An 18,773-nucleotide genomic window follows, 5' to 3' on the forward strand; every position below is an offset into this window, starting at 1 on the left:
CTTCTTTATTGAGTCTGCCTGTGTCTCTGTCTACTATCGTCTCCATCGGACCATCGGCCCTGCTGGCCAGCAAGTCTCCTCTCTTCATCTACCCTTGTCTCCCCATTCCATCCCATGCTGTTGCCATGGTGATATTCTAAACATCTGGCCCTCTCTCCCGCATGCACATAGAGAGGGTCACTCCTTCAGGACTTCCCTTTCCCCTTAGAACAGCGCGGCAGAAGGGAGGAGATGCTAGATCCACAGTAGGGGGGGGCGGTAGGGTTTGGGTGCAGTGAGTGGCTAGAGAGGAGAGAGCCAATCAAACGTCAGAGCCACTCTGGGTTTCTCGCTGGTAAGCAACTTACTTGGGTCTCCCTGGAACATGGGGTCCAACGACTGTGTGCTTGATTCTTCCTTTGGAACAAATCCTGGAGAGGGAAGTAAAACTTTCGGTGACCGGAAAGGGCAGGAAGCATCTGGCCTTACCCAGGGTTTGGAGCATAGTGGATATTCACACCCAGCTCAGGGGGGAACTTGGCTTATTGGTAACAGTTCTCTTCCCAACACCACCCCCATCTTAAGAGATAATAATAGATTACTCTTAACTAGCAGCCTACTAAAGACACAGGGCTCTGCTGGTGCTCACAGGGGGCTTGAAGTCAAAAAACTTGAGTCCTGTTTCCTAATGCCTGTTAACTTACTCTATTTGAGGTTTGGTTTCCTTATCGAAAAGGTTAAGTGCTTTGCCAGTACAATTTAACCCTCCGTCTCGAGGTCAGGGCATGTGCCTTGCCCATCACATGTAGGTCCTCAGCCAACATTTGGTGGCTGGATCAATAAACAAAGCTGGGTGAGACACAGGCGGACCATCTAATGAGGTTGGGTGTAAACTGGAGGGGAACAGAGGAGATACGAGTAAATCAAACAGACAAGAGGGTCTCACATGCAGCCCCTCTGAGGTATGAGGTAAAGATGCTGAAGCGATTGTGCTTTGAGAAGCTGTGTGTCTGAGCTGCATTTCAGCCTCAGGGATTTTTTTTCTTTTAGAAGTTGTTTATGTGGGAGCCAAGATCACGCATATATTATTTAAGGACTTAAAAGACAATACGTAAGAACACTTTTAGTCTCGGTAAGGCCAATGAGCTTCGCAGGCAGAGTGCCACACCTAAAGGGAGTCTCCCTGTGTTCAGGATGCTTAACCCCCCCCCCCCCCGCCCCACCCCCCCTCCCCCACCCCATTCAGTTTCCAGCAGTGAAGGAAGGAGCTGGGGGTTCTGCTTACTCCTGGCTGCAGTGAGTTTTCTCCTGGCTTGTTGGTTTTTCCAGTTTGCAAAGCACATGATTTCATCTTCCCATTAAAGGTCAGCTTGCTCATCCCACTTCCTCACATCATTTGAAAAATTCACTTTGGGTGTCTACTGGCATTTCTCAGCCAGCAGCCTCTCAGAGGAACTGCCCAGGGCTCCATGTGGGAGGTAGGGGAAGAAATGTGAGTCCAAAGCCTGAGTCCCCTGCTCCACCTCCGCTTCCCCCCTATCAGTGAAGTCTGCCCTGGTACCCGGAGGGCCGTGTTTATTGGAGTTTCCAGCACTCCACGCAGTAAATGGTGAATAGCATTCATTCGGGGGAAGGGAAAACCTGAATACCCATTGCAAAAACATAAATAAATAAAGGGGAATAGAAATGGAGTGAGGATCGAAATCCACCTTGGGGGCAGGGAACTCACTCCCTTCTGGCAAGTGGTCTTTACAGTGTGCCTTTCCTTTGTTATCCACTGTTGTCCCTTCCCCCAGGCCTGCTTGTGGGCATCCCAACATGCGCCTGTGTGGTCATCAGGCCCCAGTCTGGGAGGAGGAGACTGCCTCTGGCCCCGCCCCCCCCACTGTTGGACTCCCCACTGTTAGACTCCCTAGCCTAACCCCGTGCACCTCCATCTAGTCATGGTGAGGTGGTTGGGCTGTATCATTACCTGCATCTAAAAGCACCAGTCCACGTTTCCACAAGTCTGCGTCCCCTGATTTTCAAAATAAAAAAGAAACAAACTTGTTATTTAGATGAAATCAGTAGAATCCCTCAAGTGAACTCCCAGGATGGTCACAGTTTCCAGTCAGCAGAACGTTTGGTGAAGGGGCATGGGGCCAGCCTTTTGGGTGAAGCACCCTGGGATGCATGGGATTTTCTCACGTAAAGGTCTTGAAGCCAGAGACAAAAACATCTTTTCCCTGTTCTTTCTTTCACTGTGCATCAAGAATCGTGGAATAATGAGAATCCTGGGATTCAAGGGGAACTAAAAGGTCATCCAACCCAAACCAACCCCCAGCATGCTTCTACAACATCCTTACCAAATGAGTAGATGGCTAGTGCTTGAATACCTCCAGAGACAGGGAACTCATTACATATACAACCAAAGTAGTGCATTCTTTCTTAGAGTATTGAGACTTTGAGAATATTTTTTCATTGTATCTATCTGAAATCTTTATCCACTCATCCATTCCTCCATGCTCACTGAGCACACAGTGTGTATCCAACATCATCCTAGGTACATTTGTCCCACCCACCCACCTGTTTGTGTTCTCTTCCGTGAAATTACACGGTGGAAATGTGGCCCCATCAGGGAGCAGGCACTCATTTCCTAAGGCTCTGCTTCTCACTGTGTGCCTCCGCAGAATAAAGCGAAGTGGCACCTGGCATTCTAGCTGCAGTAAAATGTTGCCTGCTCCCCTGTCTCCCTCCACACACACCCTCGCACATGCACACGTACGCACACGCACACACACACTGGTGCTCATAAAGTAGAAAGGGTGCTAAGGAAGGGGAGATTCTTCAGGGACCCAACAGCCCCTGACCTGCTGGCGGGAATCATGGCTGGGAGGGGCTCTGAGGCAGCACAGCGGCAGTAGGAAGTCGCAAATGGGCACCAAAACAGCAGTTTCTTTCCCTCTCTCCATTCTTCCTCCCTCACTCCCCCACCCACCTGCAGCTGAGAAAGCCGAAAGCAGAGGCATAATCAACTGTGCAATTTCTTAAAGACCATCAGCATTGCTTCATGCTAGAATTATTAACACGTAAAAAAAGCGATTTTTTCCCACACGACTAAGATACCAAGCTCTTTGGGAAGTCACTCTGTGCCCTTGCCCATTCTGGTTCATCGGTGAGAGCTGAGTGTAGTTTAGCTCTGCCATTAACCAGTCGTGTGACCTTAATCAAGTCACATGCCCTCTGGGAACCTCAGTTCCTTTGTGAATAACATTAGCAGACTGGGTGAAAGGATTGCCACGTTCAAAATATTTTATGATTTATATGTTTAAACATTCTGCTGCTGTAGTCTTTTAACTCTATTGCCACCTATTGGTAAAAAATATGCACTTTGCCCTTTCCCTAAAAAAAAAAAAGGTGCTGGTGACATCTCAGGTGCTGCCCAGCACCCTTGAATGGAAGGAAGAATTAAAATGCTGGGTGCCATATTGCTCAGCAGGAGACAGAGAGCCCCCAACATTCGGGACTCCAAGCCTCTCACTCCTGTGCTGGAGGCCAATCCTATTGGTGCCACTTCCACTTACTTGGGACAAGTTAGAACCAGATCATTTCTATCCGAAAGCTAAGGGCTGAAAAATATTTGGACAGCTGAGACTTGGTGTTCTTGGACTCGGTTGTAATGAGAAGGAAGTAAATCTGCAGTCTTGTGTTGGGTCATAGGGTGGTGTGGAAAAGAGGAGTGAGGAGTGGGAAGACTTGTCTTGTGTCCACCAGACACTAGCTGGGGACTTGTAGTTGCTGCCCTCTCTGATCTTAAGTCTCCTTTGTTGAAGCTGAAGTCACACACTTGTCCTGCCCTGCCTCCTCTGGTGGGAAATGTATTTAAAAACTCACTCTGAGCAGTGTGAGGCACTCCTACAAAAACAGGGAATTAATTTGGTAACAACCCTTGCTCGGCCACATCATAGAGGCAGTCACTGTCTAAGACAAGTATCGGTTCTGAATGACTTGCAGGGTAAAGATGCAGAAACCATTAACATTTACTGTTACCGAGAGCGTACTTAGTGTCAGGCACTGGCCACGCACGTGACAAGGTTAGGTCACAAGGACCCATGGAGATAGATACAGCGATGATGCCATGTCACAGGTGAGGTAACTCCTGCCCGGGGAGTGGCAGAGTGAACTTCAAGCCCAGCAGGCAGGTCCCGAGCCCACACTGAACCACTATCTGTTTATCACTCGTGACCAGTCGTTGTTGCTCCAGAGTTTCTGGGCACGTGGTTAGGCCACCGAAGAGCTCACTCCTTGGCACACCACCTGTAATGTGAGGGCTTGGAACCACCCCCACTCTAAGACCCCAGTGATGTTTTTGCACTGGTTACAGCCCCTTCTGTCCCCAGCACATCTGGGAGTCACCAGCAAGGGACCCAAGTGGGAGCTGCAACACATGGCCTGTAGATTTTTAGAACAGAAGCACAGGTGGCCCTTCCGCTCTCTGGTTTCTCCCCAGTGACTCCCCTGGGTGCAGTTTTAGGAGGGGGTGGCATCTGAGAGGCAGAATCTCCACACTTCCTCTTGTGGGTCCTGGCTTCCTGCCCCAAGGGCTGCACACTTCCTGTGAACTTCCTCTTGCTGCAGTGAACCAGGAAGCACATAGAGAGCAGGTGCTGCAGTGTGGGAGCCATGACCATGGGAACACTGAAAACAGAGGTCCTGGGCATGAGCCATCACAGCAGTGAAGTCAACAGGCCCAGCTTTACAAATTTACCCTCGAGAGCTTGGTGTGGTGTGTTTGTTTGGGATCTGGCAGGCTTTTTTCATGGAAAGAACATTAACTCCATGGTTAAGTTTCCAGACCAGTGAAGCTGATTTGATCAAACAGAGCTCATGGTACCATGAAGCTGGACGGCAAAAGGGTGGTTCTGGGGGAAAGTCACCTAGTTCTAACTGAAGCCTTTGGCAGCACACCACTCCTACTTCCTCCCGGGAAAATGGCAGGAACAGCCGTACTAGCACAGGTGGCTGCAGTCCCAGCCCAGGGGTCTGCTGGGAGGGCGAGGTCCAGCAGAAGGAGCTGCCTTTATTCGGTGTGCAAGGGAGGCTTCCCTCCACCTGCAGGACCTATTGGCGGGTGGGGCATCTGGACTAGGAGAGGCTCCAAGTCAAGGACTCTCTGGGACTTTGTGGGAAGGTCTGAGGTTGCAGGGAAGCAAAAGGGAAGCAAAGCTGCAGTAAGGATGGTGGAGGGAGCAATGGTGGGTAGGAGTTGGTGGTAAAAAGGGAGCTGGGGCCCTGGCTGGTGTAGCTCAGTGGATTGAGCACAGGCCTGCGAACCACACGATCGCAGTTTGATTCCCAGTCAGGGCACATGCCTGGGTTGCAGGCCAGTTCCCAGCAGGGGACACACGAGAGGCAACCATACATTGATATTTCTCTCCTTCTCTCCTTCCTGTCCCCTCTAAAAGATAAATAAATAAATAAATATTTAAAATCCCCTTAAAAAAAAAGGAACTGGGAGCCTCTGTACAGCTCAGTGAAATAGGGCGTAATTATTGGGAGCATGAAGAGAATGGAGAAGAAACAGAGAGAGACTTATTCAACAGTAGAGAGACAGTGGTTAGGAGAAGAGAATGTGGGCATGTGCTGAAAACAACCTTGGGTCTCTGGGCAGTGAAAAGTAGGACCTGGAGATAAGTACTGCGTCTTGTTGCCAACCACATCCCTAGCCATGTCTGATTCCACTGGTGTGTCTGGGTGTTTGTGCTTTGTCCTGGGATAGGCAAGGTGAGGACACAGTGTTCCCAGGTGGGGGGCCTCTCCAGCAAACCCAAGCCAGTGGGAGCTGTTGGGTATCTGGACTGGCACACATCTCTTTGAGCATCTCTTTAACACACAGAACAGACGGAGAAGCCAAGAGACATTTTCTAGAGGTTAAAACAACTTGGCGGGCCCGCAAACTCGGGTGGCCTGGAGTTGAGGCCAGCAGTGTGTGGTGGGGAGGAAGGTGATTGCAAATGAAGCAGAGCAGGGGTGGTGAGCAGCGGGCGGCCTCGCCAGGCTGACCCCGCTCTGGCAGGTCCCTGGATGGCAGCTCCTGGAGAATCCTGTGCTGGGATGCTTGAGGGGATTACACAGGGTCAGCCGATCTGCATGCAGCCAGCAGCCTGCTTCCTTTCCCTTGTTTTGCCCCCTGATGAAAATGCCTTAGTTCACACTTTTCCTTGGAAGTCAGCTGAGCTCTCTGTAGTTGGCCCTACTTTGGGGGGTTGCAGAGGAGGCTGAGATCCTGGCCAAGGGGATGGGAGGGAGGAGTGCCCCATGCTTGGCTGCCGGAACAATCAGTCCCCTGGGCCTGTTAAGGCCTAAAATGGCCTTGAAGTTCTTGCTCTGCCCAGCGATCTGATTCTTAAGCCCTTTGTCCAGAATGACAGCAGGTACATTAGCAAAGGTACAATCATGAAGCTTGTAGAAGCTGCTAGCACTGTCTGAGGACCTCAGGGAGCCTCTGCTCTGATCTGGCATCAAAGCAAAACCTACAGTTTCTAGGAGTCTTTTAACATATGGAGGACAAGCAGGTATCCGCCAGCAAAAGAAATACTAGTCTCTTTTCCTTGGGGGTCTGGCCCCCATCCTAACGCCCCAAGGCTGCAAAGGGAATTTTGTACTTCTGTAGAGTCTATGTGCTCAGGGCTCAGAGTTAGCAGAAAGCATCTAAGCGAACTCGATTTTCCCTTCTAATTGCCGCGGGCTTGAACAACTTCAAAAGAACTTGCTTCATCCCTTTGCATTCCCAGTGCTTAGGACGAACCTGTCAGGGCTGCACACAGAAGTGAGCAGAGGGAAGCCAGGGAGTGTCACGATTCATAGGAGAAATCCTGGAGGAGAATGTATTTTATTCCCCATATCATAGGAGTACCTGGGCAAACTTAGCTCTGCCCTTTCCTGGAAAATGATAACAATTTCTCTTTCTTTTACCCTAGTTCCTGAAGTGTGAGCCCCAGAGAGTATCCCTTTTCAGGTCAATAAGAACCTAGTTACCGAATCCTTAGGAATTTCTATCACAACCCCCCAAAATTGCTCCCCGGGAATGGTGATGAGTGAAAGCTTTGCCTATTGTAAGGCTTCCTTACTTTTCTTACAAGTTTCCTTACAAGTTGGGCCCTTGAGCTGTCTTTTTTGTTAACATAACTGGCTTAATGCTCTCTGTCCGAATTTAAGTCGAATGGCAAGGATTTGTAAAGATAGCACTTGTGTAAACAAGCTTAACTTTCATCAGTAGGGAGAAAGGTGAGTTTAGGTTCTTACCTGGGTTGGCACAAGGGCTGTTTTTGCTGTTTGGGAAGATGGTGGTGGACCCGAGATCTGTAATAACATTTGAGCAGTCAGAGAATAAATTTTACTCTAATTGTTCTCATTCTTTACATGATCTAACCTAGAAGACATTACCAAGGCCATAACCAAGGTAAAGCTTGTCCTTGGGCAGTCTGAACCTGCCCCAGAGGAGGCATTGAAATGGGGAAAAAAAAAGAATTTAACTCAAAACACTGAATGAAAATTCCAGGTAATAATAACCCTTGTATTTTACATCCTTTACAAAAGCTGTACTTCTTTATACTTCATCATTCTTAAAATAATTCTTTTCGACTGTGCCACTTCTGAGGAGGTTAAAGTAATCCTTCAATAGAAATGTCACTTAACATTTAGCAATTTGCTTAAACGGTGTTAACATGGCATTGAGGCAAACAGCATTAGCGTTCAGTCGTTTTTAAAGGTACACAATGGGTTCTCCTTAATTACTCTGTGAGAGGATGGAATAAGCTTCAGCATTCATTATCCATTGGGCAATGTCTCTGAAGCAAGGTTTTAAAAAGGAGAAGGTTGATGGGAGATTCTGTAAAGAGAGATGCAAAATCCCTTTGGGAGAAAGAGGGTCCCGTAAAAGCAGCTGAGGGAAAGAACCAAATTTCATGGAGGGGAAAAGATAAGAGGTCATGGAAAACCATCAGCTTCTCTTGCAATGAAATCTACCTGCCATCAATGTTCTATTCCCTTTGCCTTTGTGCCAGTTATTTAGACGTGACTCAAAATAGCTTTAGTCTAATTATAAAGACAACGCATGCTCACTGTGAGTGTACGTGCTAAGGAGAGTGAGAAATCACTTGCCATGCAATCCCTGGTGTTGCGTACACAGTCTCCACTGGTGTAACAGTTTGGTGTCTGGTGTTGCATCCCCTTTTACACAGTGTTCTGCACAGCACACAGCAACAAACCTGAGATTGGCGCCCACGCTGCTTGGTAGCCCACTTCTTTGAACTCACAATTTGTCACGGGCCAGTCTTCTCCTGTCAGTAAGTGCGTGTCGTCATCACGACTTTAATAGCTGCATAGGAACCTCTTTGACTGCTTTGATGGTGGACAATGAGCTCTTTTCCATTTAGTTTTGTTATGAACACCATCTGTGTCCTGGCTGCTTTTCACCTGTGGCTGGTGATTACCTTAGAATATGTTTTTTGTGAGTTAAAATCCTAGGTCATTTTTCCACAGTCTGCTGTAACTGTGAATTATCAATTTCCAATGCGAATTGGTGAAAAATGACATGTTGCTTAATTTGCAGTTATCTTATTGTTGGTGAGGTCAACCATTTCCTGTTACTTTTATTGGCTGTTTATAGTTCTTCCACTCTGGTTTGCCTGGTCATGACCTTCACCCATTTTTCTTTTGGAATGCTTGTCTTCCTATTTGTAAGACTGGATTGTAAGAAAAACCTTCCCCAGACACCTTAAGGAAATTAAACTTTCAGAGATGAGATAAGTGTTGGTGGAAAGGGAAATTGCGGGAGGAAGGGATGGGCAGTTACAGATGCTGGTCCCCTTCCCGCCGCAGGTTTCACCACTTCCTTCTGTCCAGCTGCTCTTTGACAGAGGGTGCGGTGCAAAGGTGAATGATCAGGCCCATCGCCGTGCCTGGACACGAGGTGGCTCTCTGCTTCCCTCCCTGGTCTACCCTTCCTGGTGGAGGCCTTTAATTTGCTAGATCAGATGAGGCCACAGTGGAACTGCTTAAAATGAACCTAACCAGGAAAACAATGCTGGGAATAGCCACTCTGCCTCGTAGACCTGTGGTCAATTCAGCTGACTCTGTAGGTAGGCCATCTTTTCCAGAGCTCCTTCCTCAGCATATGTATAGATATGGTTCTCTCGGCTGCCCTCCAGCCCCCTCTCTCCCGACCACTCCAGGCCCTGGAGCTCTGTGGCCTCCGGGCTCCTGTGGGTGCCATAGAGCCTCTCCCTGCAGAACAGTCCCACTCCTGCCTGGGAGAGGAGGTCTCTGTCACTCTGGCTCTTGGATCCCTTACCCTCAGCCTTGAGGTTTTTTTCCTCAATATCTTGTTAACTTTGCACATTCATGGATCAGTTAGGGGGCTCTGAGGCCTTGGTGTCCAGCCCTATCTTCCTTGGAGTCCTCTCACCTACCTCAGTCTCTTCTCCTGTGTTTTCCTGCCACACACTTTCTCCTTCCTGCTGAAATCCCTCCAGGTTCCTGTGTCCTGTCTGAGAGGCAGTTCTGTGCCTCATTGTAGAGCACAGATGAGTCATGGACCCCAAGTGCAGGCGGCTCCTGTTCCAGCTGCACACTTCTCCCATGTCTTAGGCTGGAGTGACCTGCTGCAGGGATCTTGGTGGGGTGTGTTCACCCAAGTAGCCCAAGATCCTAGAACAGTGCCTGACACATAGTAGACACTCAATAAATATAGGTTGAATAAATAAGTGAATTAGAACACCCTCATCCAAGTCATTTCTAGAATTTTCTGACTGCAGTCAAAATAAGAGAAAAAACCACCCTTGATATTTAAATACAACTCCCTTGCTATCAGCAGTAGAGTTACTCTCTTATAATTGGCAGAATATGTCCAGCTCATTTGAAGACACAAGGGAGTTATTTGTAAACTGAATATTACTTAATATCGTTGGCATAGGATATTACAACAAACATCTATAGCCGTAGGTTAAGGTAGGCATTCATGAACGTAGAGATGGTAAACTAGGGCTGGAGGAGGGAGAGATGAGGGTGACCTAGTGAGTGATTCAATGGGGTCCAGGGTTTCTTGTTTGGGTGATCAAATGTTTTAAAATTGATTGTAGTAATGATGCACAACTTCGTGCACATGCTAAAAGCCATTGAATTCTACACTTTCCATGGGTGAATTATATGGTAGGTGAAAAGTATCTCAGTAAAGTTGTTATGGTAAAAAGATGTAGGTCTAAACACATCAGTTTTCACTTTTCGTCAGTCCTGCAGGTCCTTAGAGTAGCCAATACAAGTTGCTAAAAGTCCTCTCTTCCTCCCCGCCCCCTCCCTGGTCTGGCTCCTTTCTTAGCAATTCCAGGGCCTGCTGCGTGGACGCTTGCTCTGGGAGTCCTTGCCCAGAAGTCTGTGGGGCAGGAGGGGCGCGGGCGCTGGACAGGGATGAAGAAGGAACGCTGAAGGGCGGGGAGGCTGTCATCCAAGGCTCCTGTTCCCAAGCCAGGAATAATGCAGCTTTGCCAGGTTGGGAGCCACTACTTCAAGTTGCTTGAGGTTTTCCATAAGCACAGGCCCAACTTGTAACAGGATTTCCAAGCTTCCAGTGGAGCCAAGCAAATACACCACATGTTTAATTATATGTGTTATGCAAAAATTGATGTCCTCTAAGGAGACATGAGGAGCAAACAAAAACTTACTCGGCTACTCAAAAGTCTTTGAAAGAATCAAGGGCCCCAAAGTCTACAGCCTAAAATTAAGAGAAAGGAAAACGTCTGCCTATGGGACCCCTGCCCGCCCCAGCAGGCTTCCTAAGTGTCTTCTCCTTTGCTGTTAGCCATAGAGTGCCTGTGTTCGTATCGGCCTGAGTTGAATGACAGGATGGTGGGGGGATATCTGTTGTACTTCAGAAATTATTTTTATGGCATTTTCATTTGGGGACTTCATATCATAGCTTCTACCATAGTTGTTCACTGAATAGACTACTAATCATCTCTATTTCATAGGCTTGTTGGGAAGATTAAATAGAATAATGTGTGCAGGTTGTCTGGTATACAGAAAGTATGGACTATCTATGTTCCATTATTTATTCTTAATTGTGGTGGGAGTTGATGGTGTCTAATGCCCTGTAATCTTGCCACCAACCCCCTCCATGTCAGGGTGGGTCAGGCCCTGTATCTGTGACACTTCATCAGTGCCTAGGCGTTGGTGTACGGCAGGGGCGCCTCCTGCAAGGGGAGTCACAGGAAGGCCAGGCTGCTGGGGTTCAAATCCCAGCCACTGCCTAGCTGTGGGATTTGGGGCTAGTTTCCTCACCACCTTCCTTTTTGGTTTCCTCGTAACTACAATGGATCAGTCAAGTTGAAAGTAATATATCTACTTGAGAGGGTTGTTCTGAGGATTTACTAGGCTAATATTTGTAAGACAGTTAGGAAAGTGTATAACACATCGAGAGTGCTATTCGTGCTTGTTAAATAAAATGATGGAATGAGAGCTGGCTGGGCTCTGACACAGAGGGGAAGGACCATTTCTATGTGGCCGTAGCATTTGGAAGATGGAGGTGAGGCTGCAGAGGACAAGTTCTGAGCGCTTCCTCCTTGAAGGAAACAGTGGCACCAGGTGGGAGATGTTTGGAGCAAATTGCTGAGACAATAGTGGCGCTTCAGGGGTGGAGTTTTCCACTCCCTTACCTGAAGACCTTTAGAAGTGAGGGAGGTACTTGTTAGCCCAGGGTGGCTTCCACGGAAACTGAAGGAAACTATGTGGAAACTACGGACGAGCTCCTAAGCTTCCTTTTGAGATAATACTGAGACTGATTCCATAAACTGGACTTTGGTCAAACCTAAAACGTGGCTTAGGAAATGCATACAAGTAGTCAGACCAAAAGTAATCAGAAAAGGAAGAAAAGCTTTGGCTACTTGGCTTTTCCTAAAGGGATTCTTTTGGTTTTGTTTGTTACTAATCTTGAAAGCTTCCAGGAGTCTATAATTTATCTCTTAAAACAAAACAGAATTTAAGACTATTTGCACAGAAACCTCCTATCCCTTCGACTGAGCATTGGGAGAAATGGGGATTCTGTAATGGGAAAGTTTCATGTGATATCCCACCTTCAAAAGTGTGATAACAAAGTTCCTATTATTGAGTCTATTTTAAGCCCCTTCTACATGGTTCGCTTAGCTCTTAGCGAATAATAGTTGATCCTGAACTACTATTATTGGGCTCAGGTTTACCCCTTAAATTGGGGGGAGCACAACCATATATCCCCGGGCCCAGGTCTCAGGCATCCACCCCCCTCACCCAGTTCTAAAGGTGGGAGAAGGCCACTACACACAGACATTCAGCAAAGGGGCTAATCTAGAAACCAGCCTCCCACTTTCTTGCGTGTGGAAACAGTCTACCTACTGACCTGGCTCCTGGCTCCTGTGGCCTACAGGCTGTGGTCTGGGGCTGCTGGTGGTAGAGTTGGCAGATGGGGGTGGCTTTGGCAAGGTGGTGTGGGCGCCTTCTGCTGGGGTGGTCCCCGGTACCTGTGTCAGGGTGACTGGCTGTGCAGTTGTCCCTGGAACTGATGATGGCTGCGGATAGGCTTTTGTGGCCTCACCTGTAACAAAATGAGATTACACTGGGGCCTATCAAATAGCGAGGAGGCTTTTCAGGACAGAAATAAGATAAGCAGTTATTGAACACTAGCTTATGAACAAAACCTACCTGCCCTGCAGGGATGCACAATCTAGATAGAGCAATAAACCGATACACAAACCAAAGATTAACAATCAAGTGCTTAAGTGACGGTTCAAGCCTCAAAAATGTAGACAAGGCAGCAACATGATTAATCACCAAATTAATTTTCTAGACACTAGAAGCAATGGGTCATGAACATAACTTTTTGGTGTTTTAATTAGCATTAGCCTACAGATAGAAGGTACTCTTGGCTTTCGCTATGACTTACTTTACTTTTAGAGAATGCATTCTAGATTTCTAGTGTAGGCTGCTTCATGACTAGTCAACTAAGTCCTCTGGGCCTGTTTCCTCATCTGTCAAATGAAGTAGCAGAACTAATTAGCTTGTAAGGATCACGTTGCTTCTGCTTCCAAACGGTGCCTTCATCCGTGTGCAACAATCTAGATTGCTTTCGCAATTTAAGATGAGTCTCAGTTCGTTACTACTCTGGTTGCCCTGAGGGTGTCCCTGAAGGTTTAGAGCAAGGGGACAAGTGGCTACCCACTTGGGGATTGTCTTCAGAACCGTGGGTTTGGGCCAGAAGGAGATACAAAATGGCCCCACAAAGGAAGAGCACCCCAGTTGTGAGAGGGCAACAGGCCCCTCACAAACGCCTGCAGGACCCCATGGAGGCGGGTTCTGCCAGCTTCTATGTCTGAGCATCTAAATTCATTTCCTAGGCTGCCGTGACAAATTACCACACACCTGGCGGCTTAGAACAGAAATGTGTCCTCTGACAGGTCTGGAGGCCAGGAGTTGGATATCAGTGTCACCTGGCTGAACTGCAGGTGTCAGAGGGCCTGTGCTCCCTGGGAGACCCTTGGGTAGAATTTGTTTCCTGCCTGTTGTGGTTCCTGGTGGCTGCTGGCATACCATGGCTTGTGGCCACACTACTCCAGTCTTAAAGGCCAGTGGCCTCAATGCTCTCTGTTCCATCTTCCGCTAACCCTCTCTGCGTGCGTGTGAAAGCTCAGCACATGTTACAAGGACACATGTGATGGCATTTAGGGTCTACCCAGATAATTCAGGATCCTCTGCCCCTCTCAAGATCCCTAACTTAATTACACCTGCAGTGGCCATTTTTGCAATATAAAGTGACATTCACAGGTTCCAGGAATTATGACATGGATGTTTTTTAGGGGCAAGGGGGACTACGATTCAGCCTACCACAGCATCCCTGCTCCAGCCTTAACTTGGCTCAGGGTGGCTGTGTTTCTGGTACACAGGTCAGCCGGCCTGAAGGATAGCCCCTGAGATAAGAAGGTGCTGCCCCTTTGTGGGGACCATCCAACTTCCCCTTTCACACTGTTCAGCCTGCTGGGAAAACTGTGTCTACCGTGGCCCTGGACCCGCTTTGCAGAGAACTGTGTAGGCAGGGTACTCAGATCCACCGCCCAGCACTGGCACCTGTCCGTTCCCTCAACCCTGACACTGTCACCTTCTGCAGCAGTCGAAGCATTGACTTGGGGGAGCAGGTCAGCAAACAGCACCCTGTGGGCAGTGGCCTGTCAAGGCAGGACACAGATCCCTCATTTACCCTGTTCCACCTTTAATTTGTGGACTGTACCGGACAAAATGCTAAAGAGCCGGCAGCGGGCTCAGAGGGCTGGCCAGTCCTCACACCGTCCTTGGGCAAAGCCGAACCTGTGATTTATGGCATTTCCATTACTTTAAAGGAGTTGAGTTTTCATAACAAGTCTCGGGGAAGTTTCTAATTTCTCTGAAGTACTCTTCTATTTTAGCCTCTGGTAAATGCTACCAGCACGGATGCCCCTTTAGGGAGAGGAAGCCCCAGGTTCAACCTACCTCGTTTATATAGGGAAGAGCCATTTAATAGGATCACTTATGTATTTTATGAAATGGGATATATTTATTAATTTGGAGAGAAATATGTAAATAAACTGACAGTACACCTTACTTGCAGATTATCAATCAAACACTTGCCTCTTTTTGTTTAGCTCAGAGTAGCTTGAGGCTCCAGCCGCGTAACAGCTGTCTGCCTGTGGTCCCTTGCATCTGGGCGAACAGCACTTACATTTCAGGAATGTCTGTCCTCAGCAGGAGCTGCCCAGGGCAAATCGAGATACTTCCTATTGTTGGAGCGCAAGAATTCCCCACAGAAGGAGGCGGTTATGCTTTGTGGGATCATCCCAACCTGATCTACCTGTTAACGCACATTCCTGGAGGGATCAGGAGGCATGTTATAGGGGCAGGCTAAGACCTGGGCCGCCGCTGGCCTCCAGCTCTCCTGCTTCCCCCACTTTCTGCAGGAATTTATCACCTAAGAAAGAGCAGAACCCCAGGGGCCCTCCTTTTACAGGTCGCACTGGAATTTTTTGAGTTGGTGAAATTTACCCCATGGTGGGACTATCACTTTAAGGAGATAGCCCTGTATTTTGAAGCTGAGCGAGATCCCAAGTATCCCTTCTTTGTTGGAATTCTTGTCGTTTAGCTCAGTGCCTGGTACCTAGAAGGCACTCAATATCTGGTTATTGAGTAAATGAATAAATAAAGGAATGAGTGAACTTAATTTTTCCCACTGTGACAACTATACACGATCTCCTAATAGAATAGTTCATGCCCAGTGAGAGTGTCATTGAAGGTTGAGACGGTTTGGTGGAGGGACAAGTGACATCACTAGCGATACTTGATCTGATGTTCTAACTATGGCTTTTGCTCATTTGAAGTTTACGTGCAAGAACGCCTGCCTGGCGTCCCCCGACCCCTCTTGGTGTCAGTGACGCAGGCACACGGAGCAAGTACTTGCCGGGGGTGGATGACGATGAGCTGGGCCATGGTGCTTAGGGTAGAGAGAAAAGTTTGGGGAATGATCCCTGATGTGGAGAATGTAGAAACCAAATGGATTTTATAGTAGAAGCTCTTTTTTGGCTGTAACGTCTCTCCCCCCACTTTACCTCCTTTGAGGAGATACGATCAGCATTCGAATGTTGTGTGGGTCAGTTGGAGTGGTGCCCTCGTATGGCACGGGATCCGACATTTCGGAGGGTGAGCTTCCTTATCTGCAGGTGGGGTGCCACTGGCACTCTGCCTCAGGGTCACTGTGAGGTACAGGCATCAGGCGTGGAGAAAAAACTCCATCGACCATCGATAGCTGTAGGTGCAAGAGGTTGTCCTGATTCTCCCTGTTGTCCGGATTCTGGCTAAGGCCCCAAGCTGAAGCCAGAAGGTGCCAGTACCATGTTCTAAATGAGGAGAGGAGCCGCTGAACTTCCCATGGGTGGGGCCATTTGAGTAGAACCTGCATGGTTACTGACCCCACCTCACCAGGGCCAGGCAGCAGGAGGAAAGGACCAGACGAAGAGGAGGGGTTAGTAGCCACCGTTTGGGGACAGCAGTGTTCAGTCAGGGTGAAAGAATCTTTCCTCCTTTCCTTCATGCCTTGTTTTCCCCAAAAGCCAAGTAAAGGGGCTTCAAGGGACTCACTCACTAAGACCACGGGGGCCTGCAGGGTGGGGAGACAGGCCTCTCTCTTCCCCCTCATCTTTCTGAGCCACAGCACCCAAGGGCCCACCTGGTGCCGTGCAGAAACAGAACTTGCTGAAAAGATTTTGGGGAGTGTTTTTGGAGTCTGGAAGTGTTCTCTCTTTCTCTTGTATAAAAATAGGGGGTGCTTGACACATGATCCCTGAAGTTGGGGGGCTTACTTGAATGAACACAGAGATTTTTTCTGAAGTGGGGAGGGGTGCAGGGCTCAGAAGTCCAAGGTGAAGTGGGATGCAAAGAGAAAGGACACCTCACCCCATTCTTGCTCTCCTCTAACCCCTGAAGGGAAGAAGAGCCATTCCCGTGGCTCTGTGCAAAGGGCCTGCCCAGAGGCTGAGCTAGGGAGCAAACACCTAACTCAGCGAAAGAGGTGGGGCGTGGATCTGTGGTCCAACAAGAGGGCCCAGGATGCATCCGGACACTGATCCCTGGCTCCAGATATGCCCACACCTATTGCCTGCTCAGAAATCCCTGAGAACTGCTGGCTTAGATGAGGCAACAGAGAGGGCAGGACACTCTCCCTCCATCACTGGGCCACTTAGGGCACCTCTGTCACCTACTCCTATTCTCTGTGCCCACACCAAAAGGAAAGGAGGCATCTCAGGAATGGTCCCTGCGCCACCATCATCTGCTGCCAGCTTGGGGGGAAGGGGACATCTGTACCTCACACTTCAACCCAAACAAGTCTACATTACAGAGTAATTAAGGCATCATTAAAGATACAGTTGGAGAAGTAACTAGGGGGAAAATGAGAAACATTTTCTATTTGAATACCACGGCTTCTCAAATTAGGACTCTTTATATCCACTGTTATTAGCATAAAAATACAGATTGATGGTATAGAGAGAGGTTTCTGGAGCCAGACTGTCTGGGATGGATTCTAAGCTCTGTTACTTACTAGCTGTGTGACAAAGGGCAAGTTACTAGACTTCTCTGTGCTGTGTTTTCCTCAAACTGAAAATTAGGGCTAAGAATAGTACACACCCATGGTGTTGCTGGGGTGATTAAATGCAATCATCAGCTCTTGGAACAGTGTCTGGCACACAGCAAATGCTCGATAAATGCTGGCTTCTATTGCTATTCTTAAATCAAGTTCTCCTGAAGTGCATAAACAAAATCAGCTAGCCCATCAAATTTCTAGAAGCAATACAAAATCTCATTATAACACAACTCACAGCTTCCCTTTGTGTGGGAAATCAAAGTACTTCCAGAGACACCATACTGCATAGCTCTCTTCTCGCTTTAACAGAGAAGCCTAGAAAAAAGTATTTTCCTGGCCTGAGGTCTACCTGTACCTGCACCACCTTTGTCGTCCACATGATGCTAGGCCGGCACAACCTCAGAGATGGTGTGTCTGTGGCCTGGGTTTTGCAGATTAGCCGTGTGCTGTTATCTCATAAACCACATCATTCTCTTTGCTTCCCTTCATTTCATACCTAAGTGAAGACAGCTTTTGGCTTTTCAGCTGCCAGGGAATATTTCCAGACAGAATGTTATCTTCTAAAGTAACAGTGCGATAACATTCAAGGCAACAAACAGTCTTGAAATCTGAATGAAAATGACACAAACACAGAGACAATCTTGGAATTGCAAAAACCAGAAAACTAAAAATAAAGCCTGCCCCTCAGTCCCAACCATCAGATCCCATTGATTTCTGGACCCCTCTACTGGCAACTGTTAAAATACTCCTACAGTCAGTGGGCCTCGACTGGGTAAGATGTTAATTTCTACACTATCTCCTAAAACACAGTAAATGCGTGTTTACGAACTCAGAAGATTTAGATGGGATCACTCGTGAACACTTGCCTGCTTCAGCAGCTGGGCTTTTAGCTGATGAATATGTAAGAGCCGATGGGTAGGTTACGCCCTTTGGGGGTTTACCTTCTGCAAAAAGAGAAAAAGAAAAGATTTTATTTCTAGGGTTAGAGGTTTTAGATGGCTCTGTTCTGATAAGCTGATTCCCTCCTTCTGATGGCTCTTTCTTGAGTTCAATAAGATCAGTCTGCCCCATGTCGAACTATTGATTACAATACAAAAGTCAGATGGCATTTTGTTTTCTGGGGTAGCCTGTGCTTTATTAGTATTCAAAAGGAAGCAATAAAATCTCCATGACTCAGAGTTAGCATTAGCAAACGTTATTTTGCCCATGAAGATGGGACGTGGAAGCTGAGTTTTTCATACACGTGTCTTCGAATGTTTAATTAGGTCAGGAGATGGATGTAAAAACATTCCCCATGCTCCTCTTTAGATACTGGAAGGCTCTGGTCCCAGGCTGGCTGTGCCTGGGTGGCTGCCTCTCTCTTTCACGGCCCCGTGGGGATCCGTTGGGAGTTCCAGGGCACTACGGGCACCTGAAAGTAGGTAAATATGGATCAGCCTTGAAAATATGCATTTGTTGCCCACCCAGAGAGAAGAAGTTGCCAGGCCAGGGGAGGGAATGCTAATGTATATCAGGGAAATAATGGAGGCATGAAAAACAAGAGCAGTCGGGGGGTAGGGGCTGGGCGAGCAAGTACAAAGCTGGATAGGACTGACGATTGCCTGAAAGGCTGTGTGTCACCTGCAGCCTT

The 18,773-nt window shown here is 48.0% G+C and overlaps 1 protein-coding gene across 3 annotated transcripts in view; it reads right to left on the reverse strand.

Moving 5' to 3' along the window:
• VIT (vitrin) overlaps nt 1-18,773 on the reverse strand; it is a 95,855-nt gene that overhangs the window by 27,030 nt on the left and 50,052 nt on the right. Inside the window, exons 6-10 of one of the 3 annotated variants that reach the window (XM_037066683.1) lie at nt 18,010-18,087; nt 12,386-12,580; nt 7,264-7,320; nt 1,952-1,996; nt 348-410 (exon numbers count right to left, since the gene is read on the reverse strand). In XM_037066683.1, the coding sequence (XP_036922578.1) occupies nt 348-410; nt 1,952-1,996; nt 7,264-7,320; nt 12,386-12,580; nt 18,010-18,087 (438 nt within the window). The remainder of the gene's footprint in view (nt 1-347; nt 411-1,951; nt 1,997-7,263; nt 7,321-12,385; nt 12,581-18,009; nt 18,088-18,773) is intronic. The other 2 variants (XM_037066685.1, XM_037066684.1) reach the window with 2 other exon arrangements.

This window comes from Sturnira hondurensis, unplaced genomic scaffold (genome assembly GCF_014824575.4).
Source record: "Sturnira hondurensis isolate 20B ecotype Veracruz unplaced genomic scaffold, ASM1482457v3 Scaffold0016663, whole genome shotgun sequence".
Lineage (NCBI taxonomy): Eukaryota > Metazoa > Chordata > Mammalia > Chiroptera > Phyllostomidae > Sturnira > Sturnira hondurensis.